The sequence below is a fragment of the Vombatus ursinus genome, unplaced genomic scaffold (assembly GCF_900497805.2).
Source record: "Vombatus ursinus unplaced genomic scaffold, bare-nosed wombat genome assembly UNPS02000749.1, whole genome shotgun sequence".
Classification (NCBI taxonomy): domain Eukaryota; kingdom Metazoa; phylum Chordata; class Mammalia; order Diprotodontia; family Vombatidae; genus Vombatus; species Vombatus ursinus.
The window spans coordinates 10,812,960-10,830,459 of NW_020940527.1; the positions used below are offsets into that span (position 1 = coordinate 10,812,960).

General features: G+C 44.4%; 1 protein-coding gene across 5 annotated transcripts in view; it reads left to right on the plus strand.

The window, feature by feature from the left end:
* ZMIZ1 (zinc finger MIZ-type containing 1) overlaps positions 1-17,500 on the plus strand; it is a 439,562-nt gene that overhangs the window by 231,894 nt on the left and 190,168 nt on the right. For all 5 annotated transcript variants that reach the window (XM_027858970.1, XM_027858962.1, XM_027858989.1 and 2 more), the window contains one exon: positions 16,865-16,975. In XM_027858970.1, coding sequence (XP_027714771.1) covers positions 16,916-16,975 — 60 coding nt within the window. In that variant the 5' untranslated portion in view covers positions 16,865-16,915. The remainder of the gene's footprint in view (positions 1-16,864; positions 16,976-17,500) is intronic.

Sequence of the window (17,500 nt, forward strand, 5' to 3'; positions counted from 1 at the left end):
CCATCTCCTTACCCTTCTAGCCCAGAGTGTCTATACTGGTTATTCAAAACTTCTTACATACTAGATGTTCTTAGGAAGCCTTTTTCTTTCTTGTTTGTAGCTCATCTCTGGGCCTAGACTCTAAGTTTTTGGAACATAGAGAGAGCATGTCTCATACTTCTCTGACTGCTCCCATGCCTAGCTAGGGGCCTGGTTCCCAGCGATGCTCAAATAAATGTTGCAGACTAATGGATTTTCCGGAGCAGTAAATGTTGAGGATTAGTGCTTCCTGACCACCTTAATTAAGGATGGCTTCTTGATGCAGGACTGATGTGAAGTTATCTCATTGACCACACAGCCGTGGTCTGGAACACAAGATGCTCTGGGCTAAGGACAGTGACACAGTGCCTTGAATGTCTTCCCTCCTCCACATTCCCCATGGAGTTCTTAGCTCTCCGTTAAATCCCAGCTCAGATGCCAAGCCTTCCCTGGTGTCTTCTAGTCAATAGTGACCTTCTCTCTCTGACCTCTCCCAGAGCTTAGGGATGTGTCTTAACTTATCATCATGGTTATCAGTGTTTGTGCCCTATCCCACCACTGGAAGGAAAGCTCCATGATGGGACCATGTCTTTCCTGGATCTGTATCTTCTCCCTTCTCTGTGTTGTTGTTCTGTCATTCCTGACTCTTGTTGAACCCATTTGGGGTTTTCTTGGCAGAAAGTTTGCGATTTCCTTCTCTGGCTCATTTTATAGACGAGGAGGAAACTGAGGCAAATAGGGTGAAGTGACTTGCCCAGGGTCACACAGCTGGTAAGTGTCTGAGGCCAAACTTGAACTCAGGAAGATGAGTCTTCCTGACTTCAGACTTGGTGCTCTATCTGCTGTGCCACCCACCTGCCTTCTCTGTACAGAGAAGGTATTTAATAAATTGTTAAAAGAGAGAATAAAGAATAAATGATTTTTTCCTTCTATCCCATCCCCGAATTGTGGTGTGTTAAATATCTCTTCCCCAGCTCCCCAGATTCTTCTTTCTTTGCTACTCTGTAGAGAGCTGGCCAAGGCAAGGCAGCTCATAGGAGGGAATGCAACCAGACCTTGACCTTGAATGTCACCTCTTAGCTGATGGGGGCAGGAGAGAGGTTCAAAAAGGGGACCCTGGCTGTTCCTGGGGTCACCAGGACATCCCAGCAGAGCCTTGAAGGAAATGGCTCTCAGGCTTTGGGGCTTCCTCCACCCTCCCCTCTCCACCTTCGCCCCATGTGGAGAACCACCTTTACTTTGGTAATCAGGCTGCAGATGAGGCTGGTGAGTGAATAATTTCTGTGCACCACTGCCCAAGGCTCCCAGAGGGAGCTGCTCCACATACTAATGCAAGCTGTCAGTGCGTGAGTGTGTGTGTGTGTGTGTGTGTGTGTGTGTGTTTCCATCACCAGGCCTGCTTCATACACAGTCCATGTATTTGTGTGTACATGCATCTATGTGTGTATATATACACACACACAGAGAGACACATATGTCTATGTGTGTATGTCTGTGTCCACATGTGTATATGTATGTATACATTCATGTATATGTATACACACATTCAGTTACCCCAGTGACCTCCAATCCTCCATATTCCAAGTACAGATAATAGATAGGTAGGTTAGATAGATGATTGGGGGGACAGACACAGAGACAGAGAGAGAAGAGATGGGGAGGGAGAGAGCATTAATTACTTGCCAGCATTAATTAATTCCCAGGTGCTGGGCCAAGTGCCAGTCGTACCAATACAAGCAAGTCCAATAGGTCTTGCCTCCAAGGAGCTTATACTCTAACGGGGAAGACCGAAGATAACACAGAGAAGGGGGATGGCACAACATGGAGGTACCTGGGAAGGGTGTGAGGGCTGCTTCTGGGCAAGTTAAGGCAAAAGCTAGCTCACTTATCAGAGTTAGGCACACCAGGAGCAGAGTCTAGGTCTCTGGTGGGGACAGTGGTGGGGATAATGGGGAAAGAGCCCAAGTGGAAATAACCCGTGTTACCCTCAAGGAGCTTAAAGTCTAGCCATGGAAACAGGGCGTACATACATAAGAAAATTTAGGGGCAGCTAGGTGGCAAAGTGGAGAGAGTACCAGCCCTGGAGTCAGGAGGAGCAGAGTTCAAATCTAGCCTCAGACACATGATACTCACTAGCAATGTGACCCTGTGACCCGATTGCCCCCCCCAAAAAAAAGGAAGAAAAAGAAAATTTAACCAATGGAGTAAAAGGAGGCCTCATTCTGGACAAGCTCACTTATCAGGGCTGTCACCAAGGAGGCAACAGACCATTTCCCCCCCCCCCCTCCCTTTCTCAAATGATGGATATACTTCTAGAGCAAAAGAGGGGCCAGCATCTTTGAGAAATTTCTGCATGATGGAAACCACCCTATTGAGTGGCACTGTCTTGCTCTGTTCCTCTGCTTTGTCACATGTACATCCATGCTTGGTGTTCAGCTGAGACAAGCCACAGTGGCTTCTCACTGGCATGTTAGTAAACCAAGTGACTTCCTTTTTTCTTGTGTCAGATACACAGACCTTTCCTCCTGGCTTTTTTCTTTAATTGCCAAGTACTTTAAAAGTTGTATGGCTTGGAGGTTGGGAGGCACCTGGGCACCTAAGCTCAGAAGATGGTTGGGGCTGGGTTTTGCCATAAGCCCCCCATCCTGTTTTGAGGCAAGAATGTTGAACAAGATGGCCTAGAATTTCACTGAGTCTTTCAAAAATAGACTGCTTAAAGGCAGTGAAATAAAGGAATAAAACCTAAGCCATGTCTACTAGTGGGTGGTGGATGGTGGCATCCAAAGAAGGTATGCTAGAGGGTTAATAATTTGACCTTGGGTCACATTGAGATCCTCTGATCCATATGGAAGGGAGTGAGTTTGTTGACTTTTTTCTGTGTGAAACTTCAGTCCGGGCCCATCTACCCAGAGTAAGCTCCCAATATTCACAGGTACATGGCTAGTTCATGGCTTCTCCATGTTGCTAGTTCCTTTCCAGACTTGCCATGACATCTACAAAATATTGTAAAAAGGCAGGGGAGGAGAAACGTCTTCATCATGAAATAATTATTATAACTGGAAAAAAATCCTAGAGATTATCTGGATCATTTGACAGCTAGATGGCTCAGTGGATAGAGTGCTGGGCCTGAAGTCAGGAAGACCCAACACTTACTACCAGTGTAATCTTGGGCAAGTCACTTTCCTTCTGTTTGACTCAGTTTCCTCAACTGTAAAATGGCAATAATAACAGCACCTGTTTTGAAGTGCTGTTGGGAGGATCAAATGAGATAATATTTATAAAGTGTTTAGCATGGTGCATAGCACAAAGTAGGTATTATATAAATGCTTATTCCCTCCCACTCCTATTTTATAGAAGGGGAAATTGAGGCCCAGAGAGAGGAGTATGACCTAGCCAGAGTCATGACTAAATGAACGGCAAAGTTTGGCAGAGCTGGGGTGAAAGCTTGTCTCCTGTCTCCTATCTAGTCCTCTCTGCTCCTTGCCTTGTCTGACTGGCTTCTTGCCTGCAGTAAAAGGGGTGGGCAGCTGGAGGCGGTGGGCTAAAACAAGAATTTGGATTCTCAGTGGGCTGCATTTATTCGTGCTCTCCCTGTCCCCGACAACCATGGCGAATCAAGAACTCACTGTCAAAGCACGTATGTGTGGGAGCGCATAACCACGTATGTGTCTGTCTGCTAAAAACAACCCGTAGTCTTGGCTTGCAGTGTTCCCTTTCGGTTTGAGAAGTGGGCTTGGGTTGGGGAGGGGAAAGGTCAGTAGGCTGTCATCCAGCCCAGCATCTTTGAGGGGATAGGGGGAGCAGATGAGGAAGATGAGAAGGTGGGTAGAAAGTCTTCTTCTCCAGCCAGCAGCCCTGCGCTGGATCTGTCCAAAGGTAAAAACCCAGAGTGTGTTGAGAGGTCCTGCTCTATGCACTTCCCAGGGTATGATCAACCTTAGGGGGAAGGCCAGGGCTGGTCTGCAAGGCAGAATTTGTGGGTGGCAGGGTTCTATGAGCAATGATGGACCCCTGCGTTACTATATCAATGTGAATTATTATCTTTATTCTCCTCTGAAATCCAAACAGGCTTAAGCAAATGGATTCAAGTTAGACATTCAGAAGAATTTGCCTGGAGTGTAATGGAGATTAGAGCCTATGGGGGAGCTAGGCTCCTCTGTAGGCCTTTTAAGTCAGCGGGGGTTGGTTGGCTTAGGTAGTATGAATTGACCGCTGGAGTACCTTCTGAGAGTAAGAAAAATTGGAATTCAGTTATGTCAACAAGTTATCACAGGGCAACTGTTCTGTGTGTTGTACTGTGTTAGGTACAGAGAAACTTAAGCTTCTCTGCCCTTGGGAAATTTAAATGACTTGCCTAGGGCCACAGAGGCAGCGTGTATCAGAGATAGGACATGAACCCAGGTCTTCCGGAACTCTGAGACCTATTTTCTATCCCAGACTCCATGCTGCCCCCCCCCAATAAGCTGATGATATAGATTCATCCAAATGTAAGGGAAACAAGTCATTCGTTCCAATCCTTCATTTTACATAGAGGGGAACTAAAGTCCTAAGACAAAAACTCCTGCAAAGTCACACAGGCAGCAGAGTGAAGGATTCAAACCCAAGTCTTTGGACTGTGACCTCAGTGCCGTTGCCAGGGCGCCATGTAGGCTGGCATAGTTGCATGAGGGCGCCATGCTGGCTGCCATATTCAGTCATACTCTGCAGGAGGTGAATGAATACAAGAGATGTGTGGTGGCTGGTGACCCACAATGTAGCAGCCACTTGACCCCTCAGATGGCCCTATTCTGAAAGGGGCTCAGCTGACTGGAGGAAGGAGGACTGGAGTCCTTAGCCCTAAATTTGCCAGTCCAGGAGGTGTGAAGGATGACAAGGGAGTGCAGAAGTTGTTAATCAATAGTCACAAGGTCAGACAGTCAGTGTCAGTTTTACTACTTATTCCCTGTTAGGGGGCAGCAGTGGAGGATTTGTAGGAACTTGTAAAGGCTTAAAGGAAACAGCAGGCTTCTCTGTGAGACAGGGTTCTGCAGGCAGAAGCTAAGGACAGGCGAGATGGAGGGAGATGTCCTTTGGTAGGAAAGGGAGACATCTGCTGGCGTGCAGAGGAAATGCAGTTTGGTAGCCAGCAGCCCAAAAAAAACACATCAGATGGAGAAGCATGAAGAATATTGGGGAGCAAAAAAGAGCCAGACAGCATGGAGTCCACATATTAGTGGGCCTTCAGAGCAAAAAAGGAAAGGAGAGTTCAGACAATAGGGAGTTTTTGAATGTTATTGAGTAGAGGACAGGAGACATGAGCTATCCAAATTGGCGTTTTCTGGTACCTGAAGACTACTGACCACTGCCCTTTCTCCCTCCCATCACTTTCTGTCTCTGCTAAAGATGAGCTGTGGTGATGATGAGGGAGAAACTCCTAGGCTTCCACTGGTTCTGCCCTCTCTAGTCACCCCATGGTGCTGTCCCTGCCTGACTCTTCTTAATGTAATAATAATAATGATGATAGTAGAAGTGATAATAGCTTACATTTATATAGAGCTTACTTACTATGTGCCAGGCACTGTGCTCCCTGCCTGACTCTTCTTAATGTAATAATAATGATGATGATGGTAGACGTGATAATAGCTTACATTTATATAGAGCTTACTTACTATGTGCCAGGCACTGTGCTAAGTGCTTTACAATTATTACCTTATTTGAGCTTCATAACAACCCTGGGAGGTAGGCGCTATTATTATTCCAATTTTACAGATGGGGAAACTGAGAGAAGCAGAGATAAAGTGATTTGGCCAGAGGCCCACATGAGGTCAGATCTGAATTCAGGCCTTCCTGACTCCAACCTGGTACTCCATCCATCGCTCCATCTAGCTGACTGTACTGAGTTTTTCCCTCGACCAGATTTCTAAAGCAGTTGCTCCGTCCCCAACCCCAGTACCAGTGCCAGCAACAGCCACCAGTCCCTACCACTTAACTCCAAAATGCCCAGTTCACACCTGCTTTGTTTTCTGAACAACGAATGAAAGAATGTCTTCTGAATGAAAGACATAGAGAAAAAGAAACCTTTGCCTCTTTCCTTGAATTCATTGGTACTCATACAAAGTAAGGGGAGGGAGGAGGGATGAGGGGGAATGAATCAGAGAAACTCAGCAAAGCCAGTTTTGGGTGTGCGTGTGTTTTTAGTTCCTGTCCCATCCAGCATCCAGAGCAGCCACCGGTGGCTTATTTATTGTATAATAGAGTTCCGCACCAGTCCTGGGTTCTAGCCCTTTCTGAATCAATAAAATATTTATTCAGCACCTGTTATTCAGGGCACTGGGGGGATATAAAAAAACAATAATGGCTTGCATTCATATCATATTTTATGGTTTACAAAGAACCATACATATGTAAGGGGTGCTCTTTTCAGATGTGGACTTTTTTATAATGGAAATGGTTAGAAATAAGGATGTTTTTCTCATTCAATCCCCACAATAGCCCCAGCCAATAGGTCTTGTGGCATCCCACTTCCCAGATGAGGAAAGGATTAAGGCTCAAAAAGTCATGATTTGCCCAAGGACATACCACCCAATAAGTGGCAAGGATGGCATTTGATTCCAGATCTTGACATCAAATCGTGCCACTGTATTATTGATCATCTTAATACCCTACATTTGAATTACAGTTCTTTGTAGTCTCACCCATCATTTGATCCTTAAAATCGCCCTGTGAAGTAGGAAGAGCAAAGCAGAGATCACTATCTGCATTTTAAAGATGGAGGAAGTTAAGTGGCTGACCTCAGGTCACACATCTTGTAAATGGCACCGCCAAGATTGAAACCCAGATGTGCTCAAGCATAGTCTAGTTACAGGATCAGAGATCAGAGCAAGAAGGGACCTCAGAAGCCTCCTAGTTGAATTCTCTTGTTAATCCAATGATCCATTTTGTCGCTAGATGCTATAGAGCCCCCGTCGAATTTATCATCTAGTTGAGGATAGAAGACTAACCATAAAATGGAAAACTAACTAACCAGAGAAGACAATGTTAGTATGAGAAGGAAGTGAGGTTCATAAAGGAAGAGATAGACATCCCCATGGCTAGAATGGTCAGAGAAGACTTCATGCAGGTTGAAATTGAGTTGGGCCTTGAAGGATGGATCAGAATACATTCATATTGAGCCCTGTGATTTAAAAAGTAGATTCACATCCATGTCCTCATTTCCACATCACGATATCCTGTGAGAGAGGTGAAATAAGGTAGACATTCTTACCCCATATTGTGGATGAGAAAATGAGCTCAGGTCACAGGGCTCAAGTTGATACTTGTCTACTGGCAACACATAGAATGTGGATGAGCAGGCTAGACTTTCCAGGGTGGGGAGGAGAGGGAGAAAATGGGGAACACCATAAGTAAAGTCACATAGTAGGAAAATAGGCCCCTGTTGATGGAACAGAGGGTCTGCAGAATGGAGTGAGTGGTAGAATAGAAGACAGTTAAAGTGAGACAAGACTGCACTAAATTTCGAGTGTGGACATTCAAGAATCTTCCCCTCATTCACAGCCTTAGAATTGAAAGGAAAATGGTTCAGCTCTTTCATTTTACGGATGAGGAAAACCAAGCCACATGAGGGAAATTGATCATACAGGTGTAATTAGATAAGAGCCAAAGTTCGAGTACAAATCCTTTACTCCCAAACCAGAACTCTTTCCAGTAGTTCAGTTTGACTCCACCACCCCGCCTCCCGGGTGGGGGGGGGAAGCAACTAAAAAATACCAAACTTAAAACAAGATTTATAGCTTTTATCATTTCTCTGACCTCAGATGGAACCTGGGTGGGAAAGTCTCAATTTTAAATTACCTGTGCTCGGGAATCAGGTGGCCTGCCTCCATCACCAAGTCCCAGGTAGCTTCATTGCTTTCTTCTCCCCTTCCCCCAAGGCATTCCTCCCTCCTGCCATTTTTCTAGAGTACTTTGCATCTCTCTTTTGCCCCGTTAGTACATATCCAGTCCCCTCCCATTAGATTGTACCTGTCATTGTCATCTCTCATCTTAATATCCACTTATACATAGTAGGCACCTAATGCGTATTGAATTGGATTGAATTCTTCCTACTTCCCCAGTTTCCCTCTGATCAGTTACCTTTTAAGAAGGGAAATATAGAAAATGTGTGTGTGTGTGTGTGTGTGTGTGTGTGTGTGTGTGTGTGTTAGGAGGCAGAAAACATCAAGATGTCAGACAATAAACTGCCACTAAAATTGTCCCAAAGATGTTTTCAGCAAGTCTACAAAAGATAAGCTTACACCCCAGTGTTTTCATTCGGTTACCAAAAGCAATCATTTTACACCTTTTTGTGGTAGTCCAAAGAACATTGATTATAAAAAAGCAAGATATCCACTTCAAAAAAGATGAGAAGAAGATGATAATAAGAATAATCCATATGTATATGTAAATATGTTTGTGTATATATGTGTGTACCTGTATGTGTGTGTGTATGTATTTAAAATGTTAGCTCGTTTGAACTTTACAACAACCCCATGCAACAGGCACGATTATACTCATTTTCCTGATAAGGAAACTGAGGCCCACGAAGGTCACGTGATTTGTTCATTCATAGCTGTTGTCAGAGAAAACACTTGAACCTGAGTCCCCTGACTGCCAAGTTGGGTACGATGTCCTCTGCTCCATGCAGGCTCCCAGATAACTCATTAAATTAGGTGCTCAATAGAAGTTTAATGGTGGGGGGCTTAGACGCTCCAGTCCATCTCTATAGGTATCTGGTTTCTCATCTGGAAAATGGGAATGGTAATAGTGATTCTTCCTACCTCACAGTTTGTGTGTGAGTCCACTTTGATCAGAGATGAAAAGGGCAGGAAAAGGACAGTGTAGGGAGTCACCCAGCTAACCAAGGAGGTGAAAGCCGTCACATTGACACACAGACGAAAAAGGGATTATGGGGTCTGGCTCCTCTGGTGACTGGCATCCTCCTGGATACATGAGCATGCTATTCTCTTTTACCTGATTGAACGGACTTTGTCTCCAGCACATAATAAAAGCATTTGCCAGCGATTTGTTTGTCTTCCAAGCTTTCCGCTGGGGAGAGAGAATCTGTTGAAACTGTAGCCAAATTCCAGCTTAGAAAAGTCCTCTTCCCCTGCTCCTTCACCAAATGTCTGTCCAGGGAGATGTTTGACAGAGAAAATCTATTGAGCCCACTGCTGCCTTGAGCAAGTGTAAACTTGGGGTTCCTGTGATGCAGTGCAGAGAGATAGGACTTAGAATCGAAAGATCTGGGTTCTAGTTCTGACACTACCACTTACTAGCTGAATGACTTTGGGTAAACTATTGTTCCTCTTATGCAACACAGAGGCGATAGCCTGCTATGGAGTAGAGCAGGGATGTCAGACACACTGCCCACAGGACTCTAGTTTGGGACCCGAATCAAGTTAAACTGTAATTGGTAAATGTTTAATAGAAATACTGTAGAACATAAATAATGTTAATATGTGGTTTTTTAAGTCACTGTAGCCCACAGTGATCTTTACGTATGATTTAGTGGGAGCTAGGAGTGTGATACCCCTGTGGTAGAGAACCATTAGATTTGGAGCCAGAAGATTTTTGTTTAGATATCCCCCCCGCTTTGATTTACGTGATCCTGAGTAAATGATTGGCCTTTGTCGTTCGAAGATTCATCTGTGAAATGGGAATAATAATACACTACTTCACAGGGTTATTGTAAAGAGCAAATGAGATATTATGTGTAAGGATGATTTATAAATTGTAAAGCACAGTATGTTTCTTTTTCTGTCACTGACCCCTCAAAGGGGAATGGTAAAGCATGACTTTATCAAAAGACCTCATGCCCCATTCTCTAGGCTATCAGCTTCTTTTTGAATCCTGACTCTCATCCCATATGTTGGCTCTCACTCCCAGCTTAGTGTCCTCTGCGGACATGATAGCGTTCCATCTATGCCTTTATCTGCACTCTATCTCCCAACTCCAAGGTTTCCGCTAGCTGTCTCCCATCCCTGGAATTCTCTTCTTCCTGTTCTCTTTCTCTTGGCTTCCTTCAGGTCTTGGTCAAGGGCCGTCTTCTACAAGAAACCTTTCTTATTCTTCCTTAAAATGAGCACTTTCCCTTCGAAACTCCCCCCAGTTGATATTTTATATACCTTGGTTATACATGGTTGTGTGTATATTATCTCCCCCTTTGGACTGTGAGCTTGAAGGCAAACACTGTTGTTGTTGTTGTTGTGTGTGTGAGAGAGAGAGAGAATTTTTGCCTTTCTTCATATCCCTAGCACTTTGCACAGTGCCTGGCACACAGTAGGCATTTAATACGTGCTTTTTGCCATGACTTAAAAGAAAAGGATTAGGCTTCTTCAGCATGATGGCAGAGGGTAAAACTGAGAGCAAGTTGCCAAGAGGCAAATTTAAATTTGCTATGAGGAGGCAGTTAATTCTGTCCAGAGTTAGAACAGCTTTCATCCAGATCTAGTAGGTTCCTCGCTCACTCGAGGCTTTTCAGCAGAAGCTGGATGGCTATGTGCCTGGCGTGGCACAGAGAGGCTGGTTGTTTGGGTGCAAGTTGGACCGGTTAGCCTCTGAGTTCCCTTCTAGTCCTGGGATTCTGGGATTCTGAGAAAATCAACCCACAAGAGACAAATTATTTCCTTAGTGCTTTGTACTTCCTCTCCCACCTTGATCTTGCAGGAGACAGACATATGAAGAAACCATTCTATGACCACACCATTGTTAGCTCCTGGGAGAAAGGAGGGGAATAGACATGTCCCCTGCCCTGAAGGAGTCTACAGCCTACTTAGGAAGATAAAATACCTATTTTATAAATAAATGGTGCTACATAGAAGTTAAGAGTAACGGATGGAGAGCTGACCTCTAAGGCAGGACCACCTGAGGCCAAGTCCCTCTAACACATAATGGCTGTGGGACCCTGGGCAAATCACTAAACTTCCCAATGCTCTAGACGGTTCTTAAGACCATAAGATTCAAAGAAGATGCTGGCTTGTATCTGTACAGGACCTTTTTTTTGCATGAGAGTTCCCTATACCAATGATGTAAAAAAAAAAAAAATAGAAACAGGACCATTAAACCATATATAAGGATTCCTGTGGGCTGCATATTGCCTTAGAAAACCACATGTTAACATTATCTATGTTCAATTGTATTTTTATTTATTTTGTTAATTTCCTAAATTCATTTTAATCTGGTTGGGGCAGCATTAGGGAGTGCCTTGAGCATTGTGTGCAGTGGTTCACATCTCTGCTCTATACCTGTGAAATCACAGGTGCAGTCCCTTTCCCAATGAGTAATGCAAACAATGATGGCTTTTAGGAGATCAGTGTGGGCAGGACCTGTACGGTCAAAGAAGGTTCCCTTAAAGAGACTGACCTTTAACTAAGCTTTGAGGGGTAGGTGATAGTATTCAGATAAACAGACAATAAGTAAGCATCAACTAGGAGGAGAGAGCCTTTCGGGCAGAATGATTCAGGAAGCCTGGGCGTGCTTTGGACCATCTTCCCCTCACACTTAGACACCTTGTTATCATCAGCTCTCCCCCACTCTTCTGGCCCCTGAATTTACCCAGCTTCTCATTAGAGAAGGGCTTTCTTCCTTCCTGTCCACAGCAGGGGGAAGGAGAAAAGATGGAGACAGAATGATTCCCCTTCTACTGAAAGTACAGAAAGCACAACCCAGCTCTTCCTCCAAGGCCAATTTTCATTCTTAAAGCATTTGCTACCGATACCATCCATTATGGTGTTAATGGCTATTACTCACCCCGTTTTTACACCATTAATCTCTCAAGTTTAAAAATGTCACCTTCTTTGCCAATGCCTTTCTAATCAGCCAGACATTTTATCCTTTATAGATTTTTTTTTAAATGGCCCATTATTTTCTACCTGAAATAGTGATGTTTCTCCTCCCAACCCCACCCCCTTTCAACCTATCCCTCCCATTGTCTCCAACACCGGAAAGTAAATCTTGAAGCCCAGGCGTGCACCTACTTCCCAACTTCTCCCACCAGAGAAACACTCTAGAAGTCAACTTGTCCATTTCCCCTGCTTTCAAAACAGATTGTGGCTAAGGCCTCATAAGCTGTGATTCCTATTTTACAAGACCTGCGGGTGAAACTCTCACTTTGGCTGTGTTCCATTTGTAAGTTTGCTACTCGGACTTTCTCTCCCCATTGGAGCTGAATTCTTCCTGCTGTCCTTCACACTCTCTGAGCCACCATAGTAAGCAGCATGTTGTTTACAAGCTCAGACCTTGGGCAACGGTTAAACTATACCATAAAGTCACCAAATCATAGATTTAAAGCCGAAAGGGACTTCAGAAACTATAGTCTAACCTCCTCATTTTATAGATGGGGACACTGAGGCACAGAGTGATATGACTTGCTCAGGCTTACATAGCCAGTAAATGTCTGAGCAGGATTTGAACCCAGATCTTTCCAGCCACTAAATAGCATGCATGCCTGCTGTCACCAACAACTTGGATTGCTCAAAGCTGGACACTGTGGTATCATAGTCTGTCCAACTGGTCACTCGTCAGCCAGTCAGTCATTAAGTATCTTTCTGTGTTCTGTACTATATCAAGTACTGTGGGAAACACAGAGGTATCAGGCTCCATGCTCAAGGAACTTGTAGCATAGCCTAGTGGTGGATACAAGGCATATATACGCAGGAAAATTTAACTAACAGAGTACAAAGAAGTGGGGCCTTGGGGCGAGTCATCACAGGACTGAGAGGAAAGCAGGCTGAAAGTCACAAGTCAGAGGCAAATAGGGCTGGGAGACTCTTACACTCAAAGTGTCTTAAGGTCGCTTGGAATCTCCCCTGTATCCATTCTATCTTTTAGGGTAGCTTTTGCGCACATTTATGTCTTACCTCTTTCAAGCTCAATAGGTGCTAAAAATGTTCCCTCCCTCCTCGCATTTTCCAGGAGCATTTTGTTTGCATCTCATTGGGTGTTAGGACTCAGTGATGGACAGGAATTGAAAAGGATCCAGTCCATTCTCCTCATTTTACAGAAGAGGAAAATGAGAAGGGAAGTTACTTGCCCCAGGAGGCCTTATCATGCAATGAAAAGTGGGTTGGATTTAGAATTAGACCTTGGTTCAAATCCTGGTTCTGCTGCCTATCACCTGCACGTCCTATGGGTAACAGTTTCTTCCTTTGTTAAATGAGCAGCCAAGACTAGATGAATTAACAAAGATGGACTAGGTAATTTTGGTTACATGAGATTGGAAAGCTTTTTGTAGGAAGACAATAAAGTAAGATAAGGGAAGTCATTGCCTGGGAAAAATCTTTGTATCACCTATCTCTGATAAGGGTCTAATATCAAGGATATATCAGCAACTAACAGAAATATGTAAGACCAAAAGCCTTTCTCTAGTAGATTAATGGTCAGAAGATAAGGACATTTCTCAAAAGAATTGCAAACTATTAACAACCATATAATGCTCTAAATCACTAGCCACAAGAGATGCAAATTAAAACGTCTCTGAAGATTTTTGTCACACCCACAAATTGGCAAAAAATGACATAAATTGGGAATAGTTGAAGTTAGAGGATTTGGGGGATGGTGGGCACTCCTAGTGAAATCTTGTTGGAACTTTGAATTAATTTACCCATTCTGCAAAGGCATTAGGCATTATGCAAAGAAAGTGAGGAAGATGTACAAACCCTTTGACCCAGAGATTTTTCCCTGCTAGGCAGATTATCCAAGGAGAGATCATTGACAGAAAACAGACAAACAAACAAACCTTCCTCTTTCTCCAAAGTATTTATTGCCTCACTATTTGGTCTGGACCAAGAGTCAGGAAGACCTGGACTGAAAGTTAGGAAAACTTGAGTTCAGTCCAGCCCCAGGCACTTAGTAGCTGAGTGACTCTGAGCATAGCTTCTATCTGCCTAAATTTCCTCATCTGTAAAATGGGGATAATAATAGCACTTACCTCACAGAGTTGTTTTGAGATAATATATTTTGCCATTCTTAAAGTACTATATAAATTAAATGCTACAGAAATGCAAGATGTTATTATTAGTGAAGAAGTGGAAATAAAGTAGATGTCCATCTAAGGACAATAGCTATACAAGTTGGAGTATATGAATGTGATGGAATATTACTGTGCTATAAGAAATAAGGAATGTGGTAAAACAGGAAAAGACATGAATTGATGCAGAGTGAAATCAGCAGAACCAGGAAATCAGTATACCCAATTAGAAGCACGTGAACAGAAAGAATGATAAAATAATTGAAATTGTCATAAGATTATCATGACCAGGCTTGGCCTCAAAGACAAGATATAAGAAAGTGCCCAGTTCCTTCTTTGGAGAGGTGTGGGACTAAGACAGGGTCGCCGTACAGAGACTGGCAGGTTCTTTGGATGTGTTGATTAGTTTTGTCAAATGGTCTCTTTTTCTTTATTATAAGAAAATACAATCTATTTTCCTGTCCTCCTCTGGGAGGGAGAAGAAGGGGAGATGTCTTGGGAAATGTAGGAAAGGTAAAAGCAAAAGATTAAAACACACACACACACACACACACACACACAAACAGATGCATTCCAGTGCTCTCCATTCTAAATCTGTGCTCCTATAATATAAGAAGCTAGTAAAGAGCAGAGCAGGGATTCCAACTCATGTGGAAATGTACGCCCCATTCAGCATTCTTTCCACTACACCCATAGCTATCTCTCTTTTGCCCCCCATCACACCCTACCCTATGACATTACACCTGTCTGTTCACTTTTCTCATCTCCTCAAGTAAAATGTAAGCTTTTTAAGGGCAGGGACTCTCTTGGTGTGAGTTTTTTTTTCCCCCAGTCACCTAGACCAACACCTTGTGCATAATAAGGTCTTAATATTTGTTAAATTGAATTGAGTGGAACTGAATTGTGTCTCCTATTGTGGCTTGAATGTGATAGGTTCTGCTCAGATATATGTTGAATGAATGGGGGGGGGGGCAGGAAGAGGGATGATGGTGAAAAAAAGAGTTTCTCTCTGATCTGGTCCCCAGGACAGACTGAGGCCAGTCACCGCCAGCATCAACAATTTAAAGCTAGAAGAGACCTTAAAATCATCTTGTGCAACCCTTTCATTTAACACATGATTAATAATCATTGATGGATGGAGAAATGAATGAGGCTCAGAGAAAGGTTAAGTGGCCGTGGTCATGTACTTAGGGGCTGAGCCAGAACTTATCTGCACTTTTTTTCTGAAGTGTCCCGGTGAGGAGGGTGTAGGGGAGGGCTGTCTGATATGGGAGCATCCTCTTCCCGGCCAGAAGAACTAACTGTTCAGTGCAGGTTGGATGGGAGTTAGGGTGGGAAGCCTGGCTGGGTTTGTAAACAGTGACCTCTGCTGGTTATGTGGAGTAAGCAGTGGGTCTTTTGTCTAGACTGAAACCTTTCTGTCCTGAGGAGAGGTGGGAGATGGGAATCATGGCCTGGGGGGCAGAAATGACTAGGATTAAGGCATTGGTTCCCCCCTGGCCGTCTTTGTACCCTCACCCTCCAATCCCTGTCCCTGTTCGCTTGTATTTAAAGGAAGACTTGGGCTTCCTAACCCTTAGTGTTTGGGGACCTTTTGGACAGGAAGGCTTTGTTTGACAGGTCAATACATCTGTTACCCTCCCGCTTAAAACCGATAGACTGGAGCCCACTAAATCTCATGAATATGTAAATAAGTCCTCTTTAATTGGTGCCCAGGGCCATAAACACCCCTGGGGAGTGGAGGAGAGGAGGGAAACTTGACTTTGCATTAGAAAAGGGGGCGTTCCCTCAGGGCAGATTTGGTGGGAGAATGTCCTTCTACCTTCTCCCTTTACCACCCCCACCCCATCCTCCCTCATCCCCTGGCCTGAGGCCTGTAAACTGACCCCAAAGAAGGTGTCCTCGTACCACCTTGCTCCTCAGTCCCACACACTCTCTTTTCAATCTTAGGTAATGAGTCCCTGCTGGGCATGGAGCCTTTTTCTTGGCAATATGGGAGGAAACCCAAGAAATAAAAGAGTAGTGGCCTGGCTCTCTGAGGCCTTCTAGACTAACTGGGTAGATGGGAGACACATGAATTTAAATGCAGGCCCTTATCACCTCCCACTTGACTCTTTCCAGCCTCCAGTCTATACCCCTCCCTATTCATCTGGCTTAATGTTTCCCAATTATCCTTCCTAACCTGAGGCTTTTATCTTTTCACTCCCAGTCCTGGAAATAAATGGCTTCCTATATCCTTTAGGATACCATTTAAACTCCTAGAGCTGGGGGTGTGCAAGGACCCTCCACCATCTTGCCATATTGTGCTTCTCCAACCTTCCTCTTTCTTCTCTCTCCTCTCCCTCTCCATTTCCCTCATCTTGACCTCATCGGTTCCCTTTCTTCTTCAAGATTGAGCTACCTTGCTCCCCAATTTCCCTTGTATTCATGTTGTATTCTGCTAAGCACGTACACGTTTTCTTCTTCAAAAGAATGCAGACTCCTTGAGGGTAGGTAGTATTGAATTTTTGTCTTTGCATCACCAGTGTCTGTGTGCCTAATACATAGGCAGAGGACACATGCAGCACAGCACGGGAAGAATCATGCTGTTCATCTCCCCCTGCCCAGTAGGGGGTGTGTGTGTGTGTGTGTGTGGCGCCATTGTAGACTCTGCTCTTCCTACCCAGGGTGTCCTTAAGTAACTTAAGGGAAAGTCATTGTGGTACTGTAGTTACAAGGGTTGGGTTTGTGGGATTTCCACCCTAGGGATGTTCCCTGTTTTGGAAAGAGAAAGGAAGGTTCCTGTAGGAGATGAGGAAAGGGGTCAGATCTGGGTAGGAATAGCCCTGGGTGATGATCTCCTCTCTTTCTCTCTTCCCACAGGCTGGAATACGTGAATGGCTTTCAGGTAGAAGGCAAGAGGAGACAATCAGAATGAATTCTATGGACCGGCATATACAGCAGACCAATGATCGGCTGCAGTGCATAAAGCAGGTACCACTGGACATTGGCAGGCAGTTGGAGAAGTGGAGGTGGGGGTGTAGGTGGCAACAGAGAAGGAGAGAGGGTGTGGACACAGAGCTCTCTGCCTTTAGGACTGTGTGAAACAACAGAGGCTCTCAGGTGTGTTGGGGGGGGGTGGCGGCGGGGGTAGGACTGGACTCTCCAGAGCTTTCTGTCTTTCCTATCTGGGAGGGTTTAGCAGCAAGGACAGACATTGGCCTGAAAGGGTACCAATCAGGCAGGTTCCATGGTGCATGGGACTTGGGTGGTGGAAAGTTTTCCTTATTTGGTGGGAAGGAATTGCCTGGTTTGGCATGGATTGTGGCTCTATTCCATCTCCAGATGTCAGAGATGCCAGCTAGTGCTATGGGGGCAATGCTGCCAGGTATTATTCTCTCCTGACCAATCACATCAACCCAGGATTCCATTAATAATAAGTCCTTCTGGAACATTTGAAGTGAAATTTGGTTGAACAAAATTTGCTCTAAGAAGAGCTTTTTAAGAAGGCATCAATTA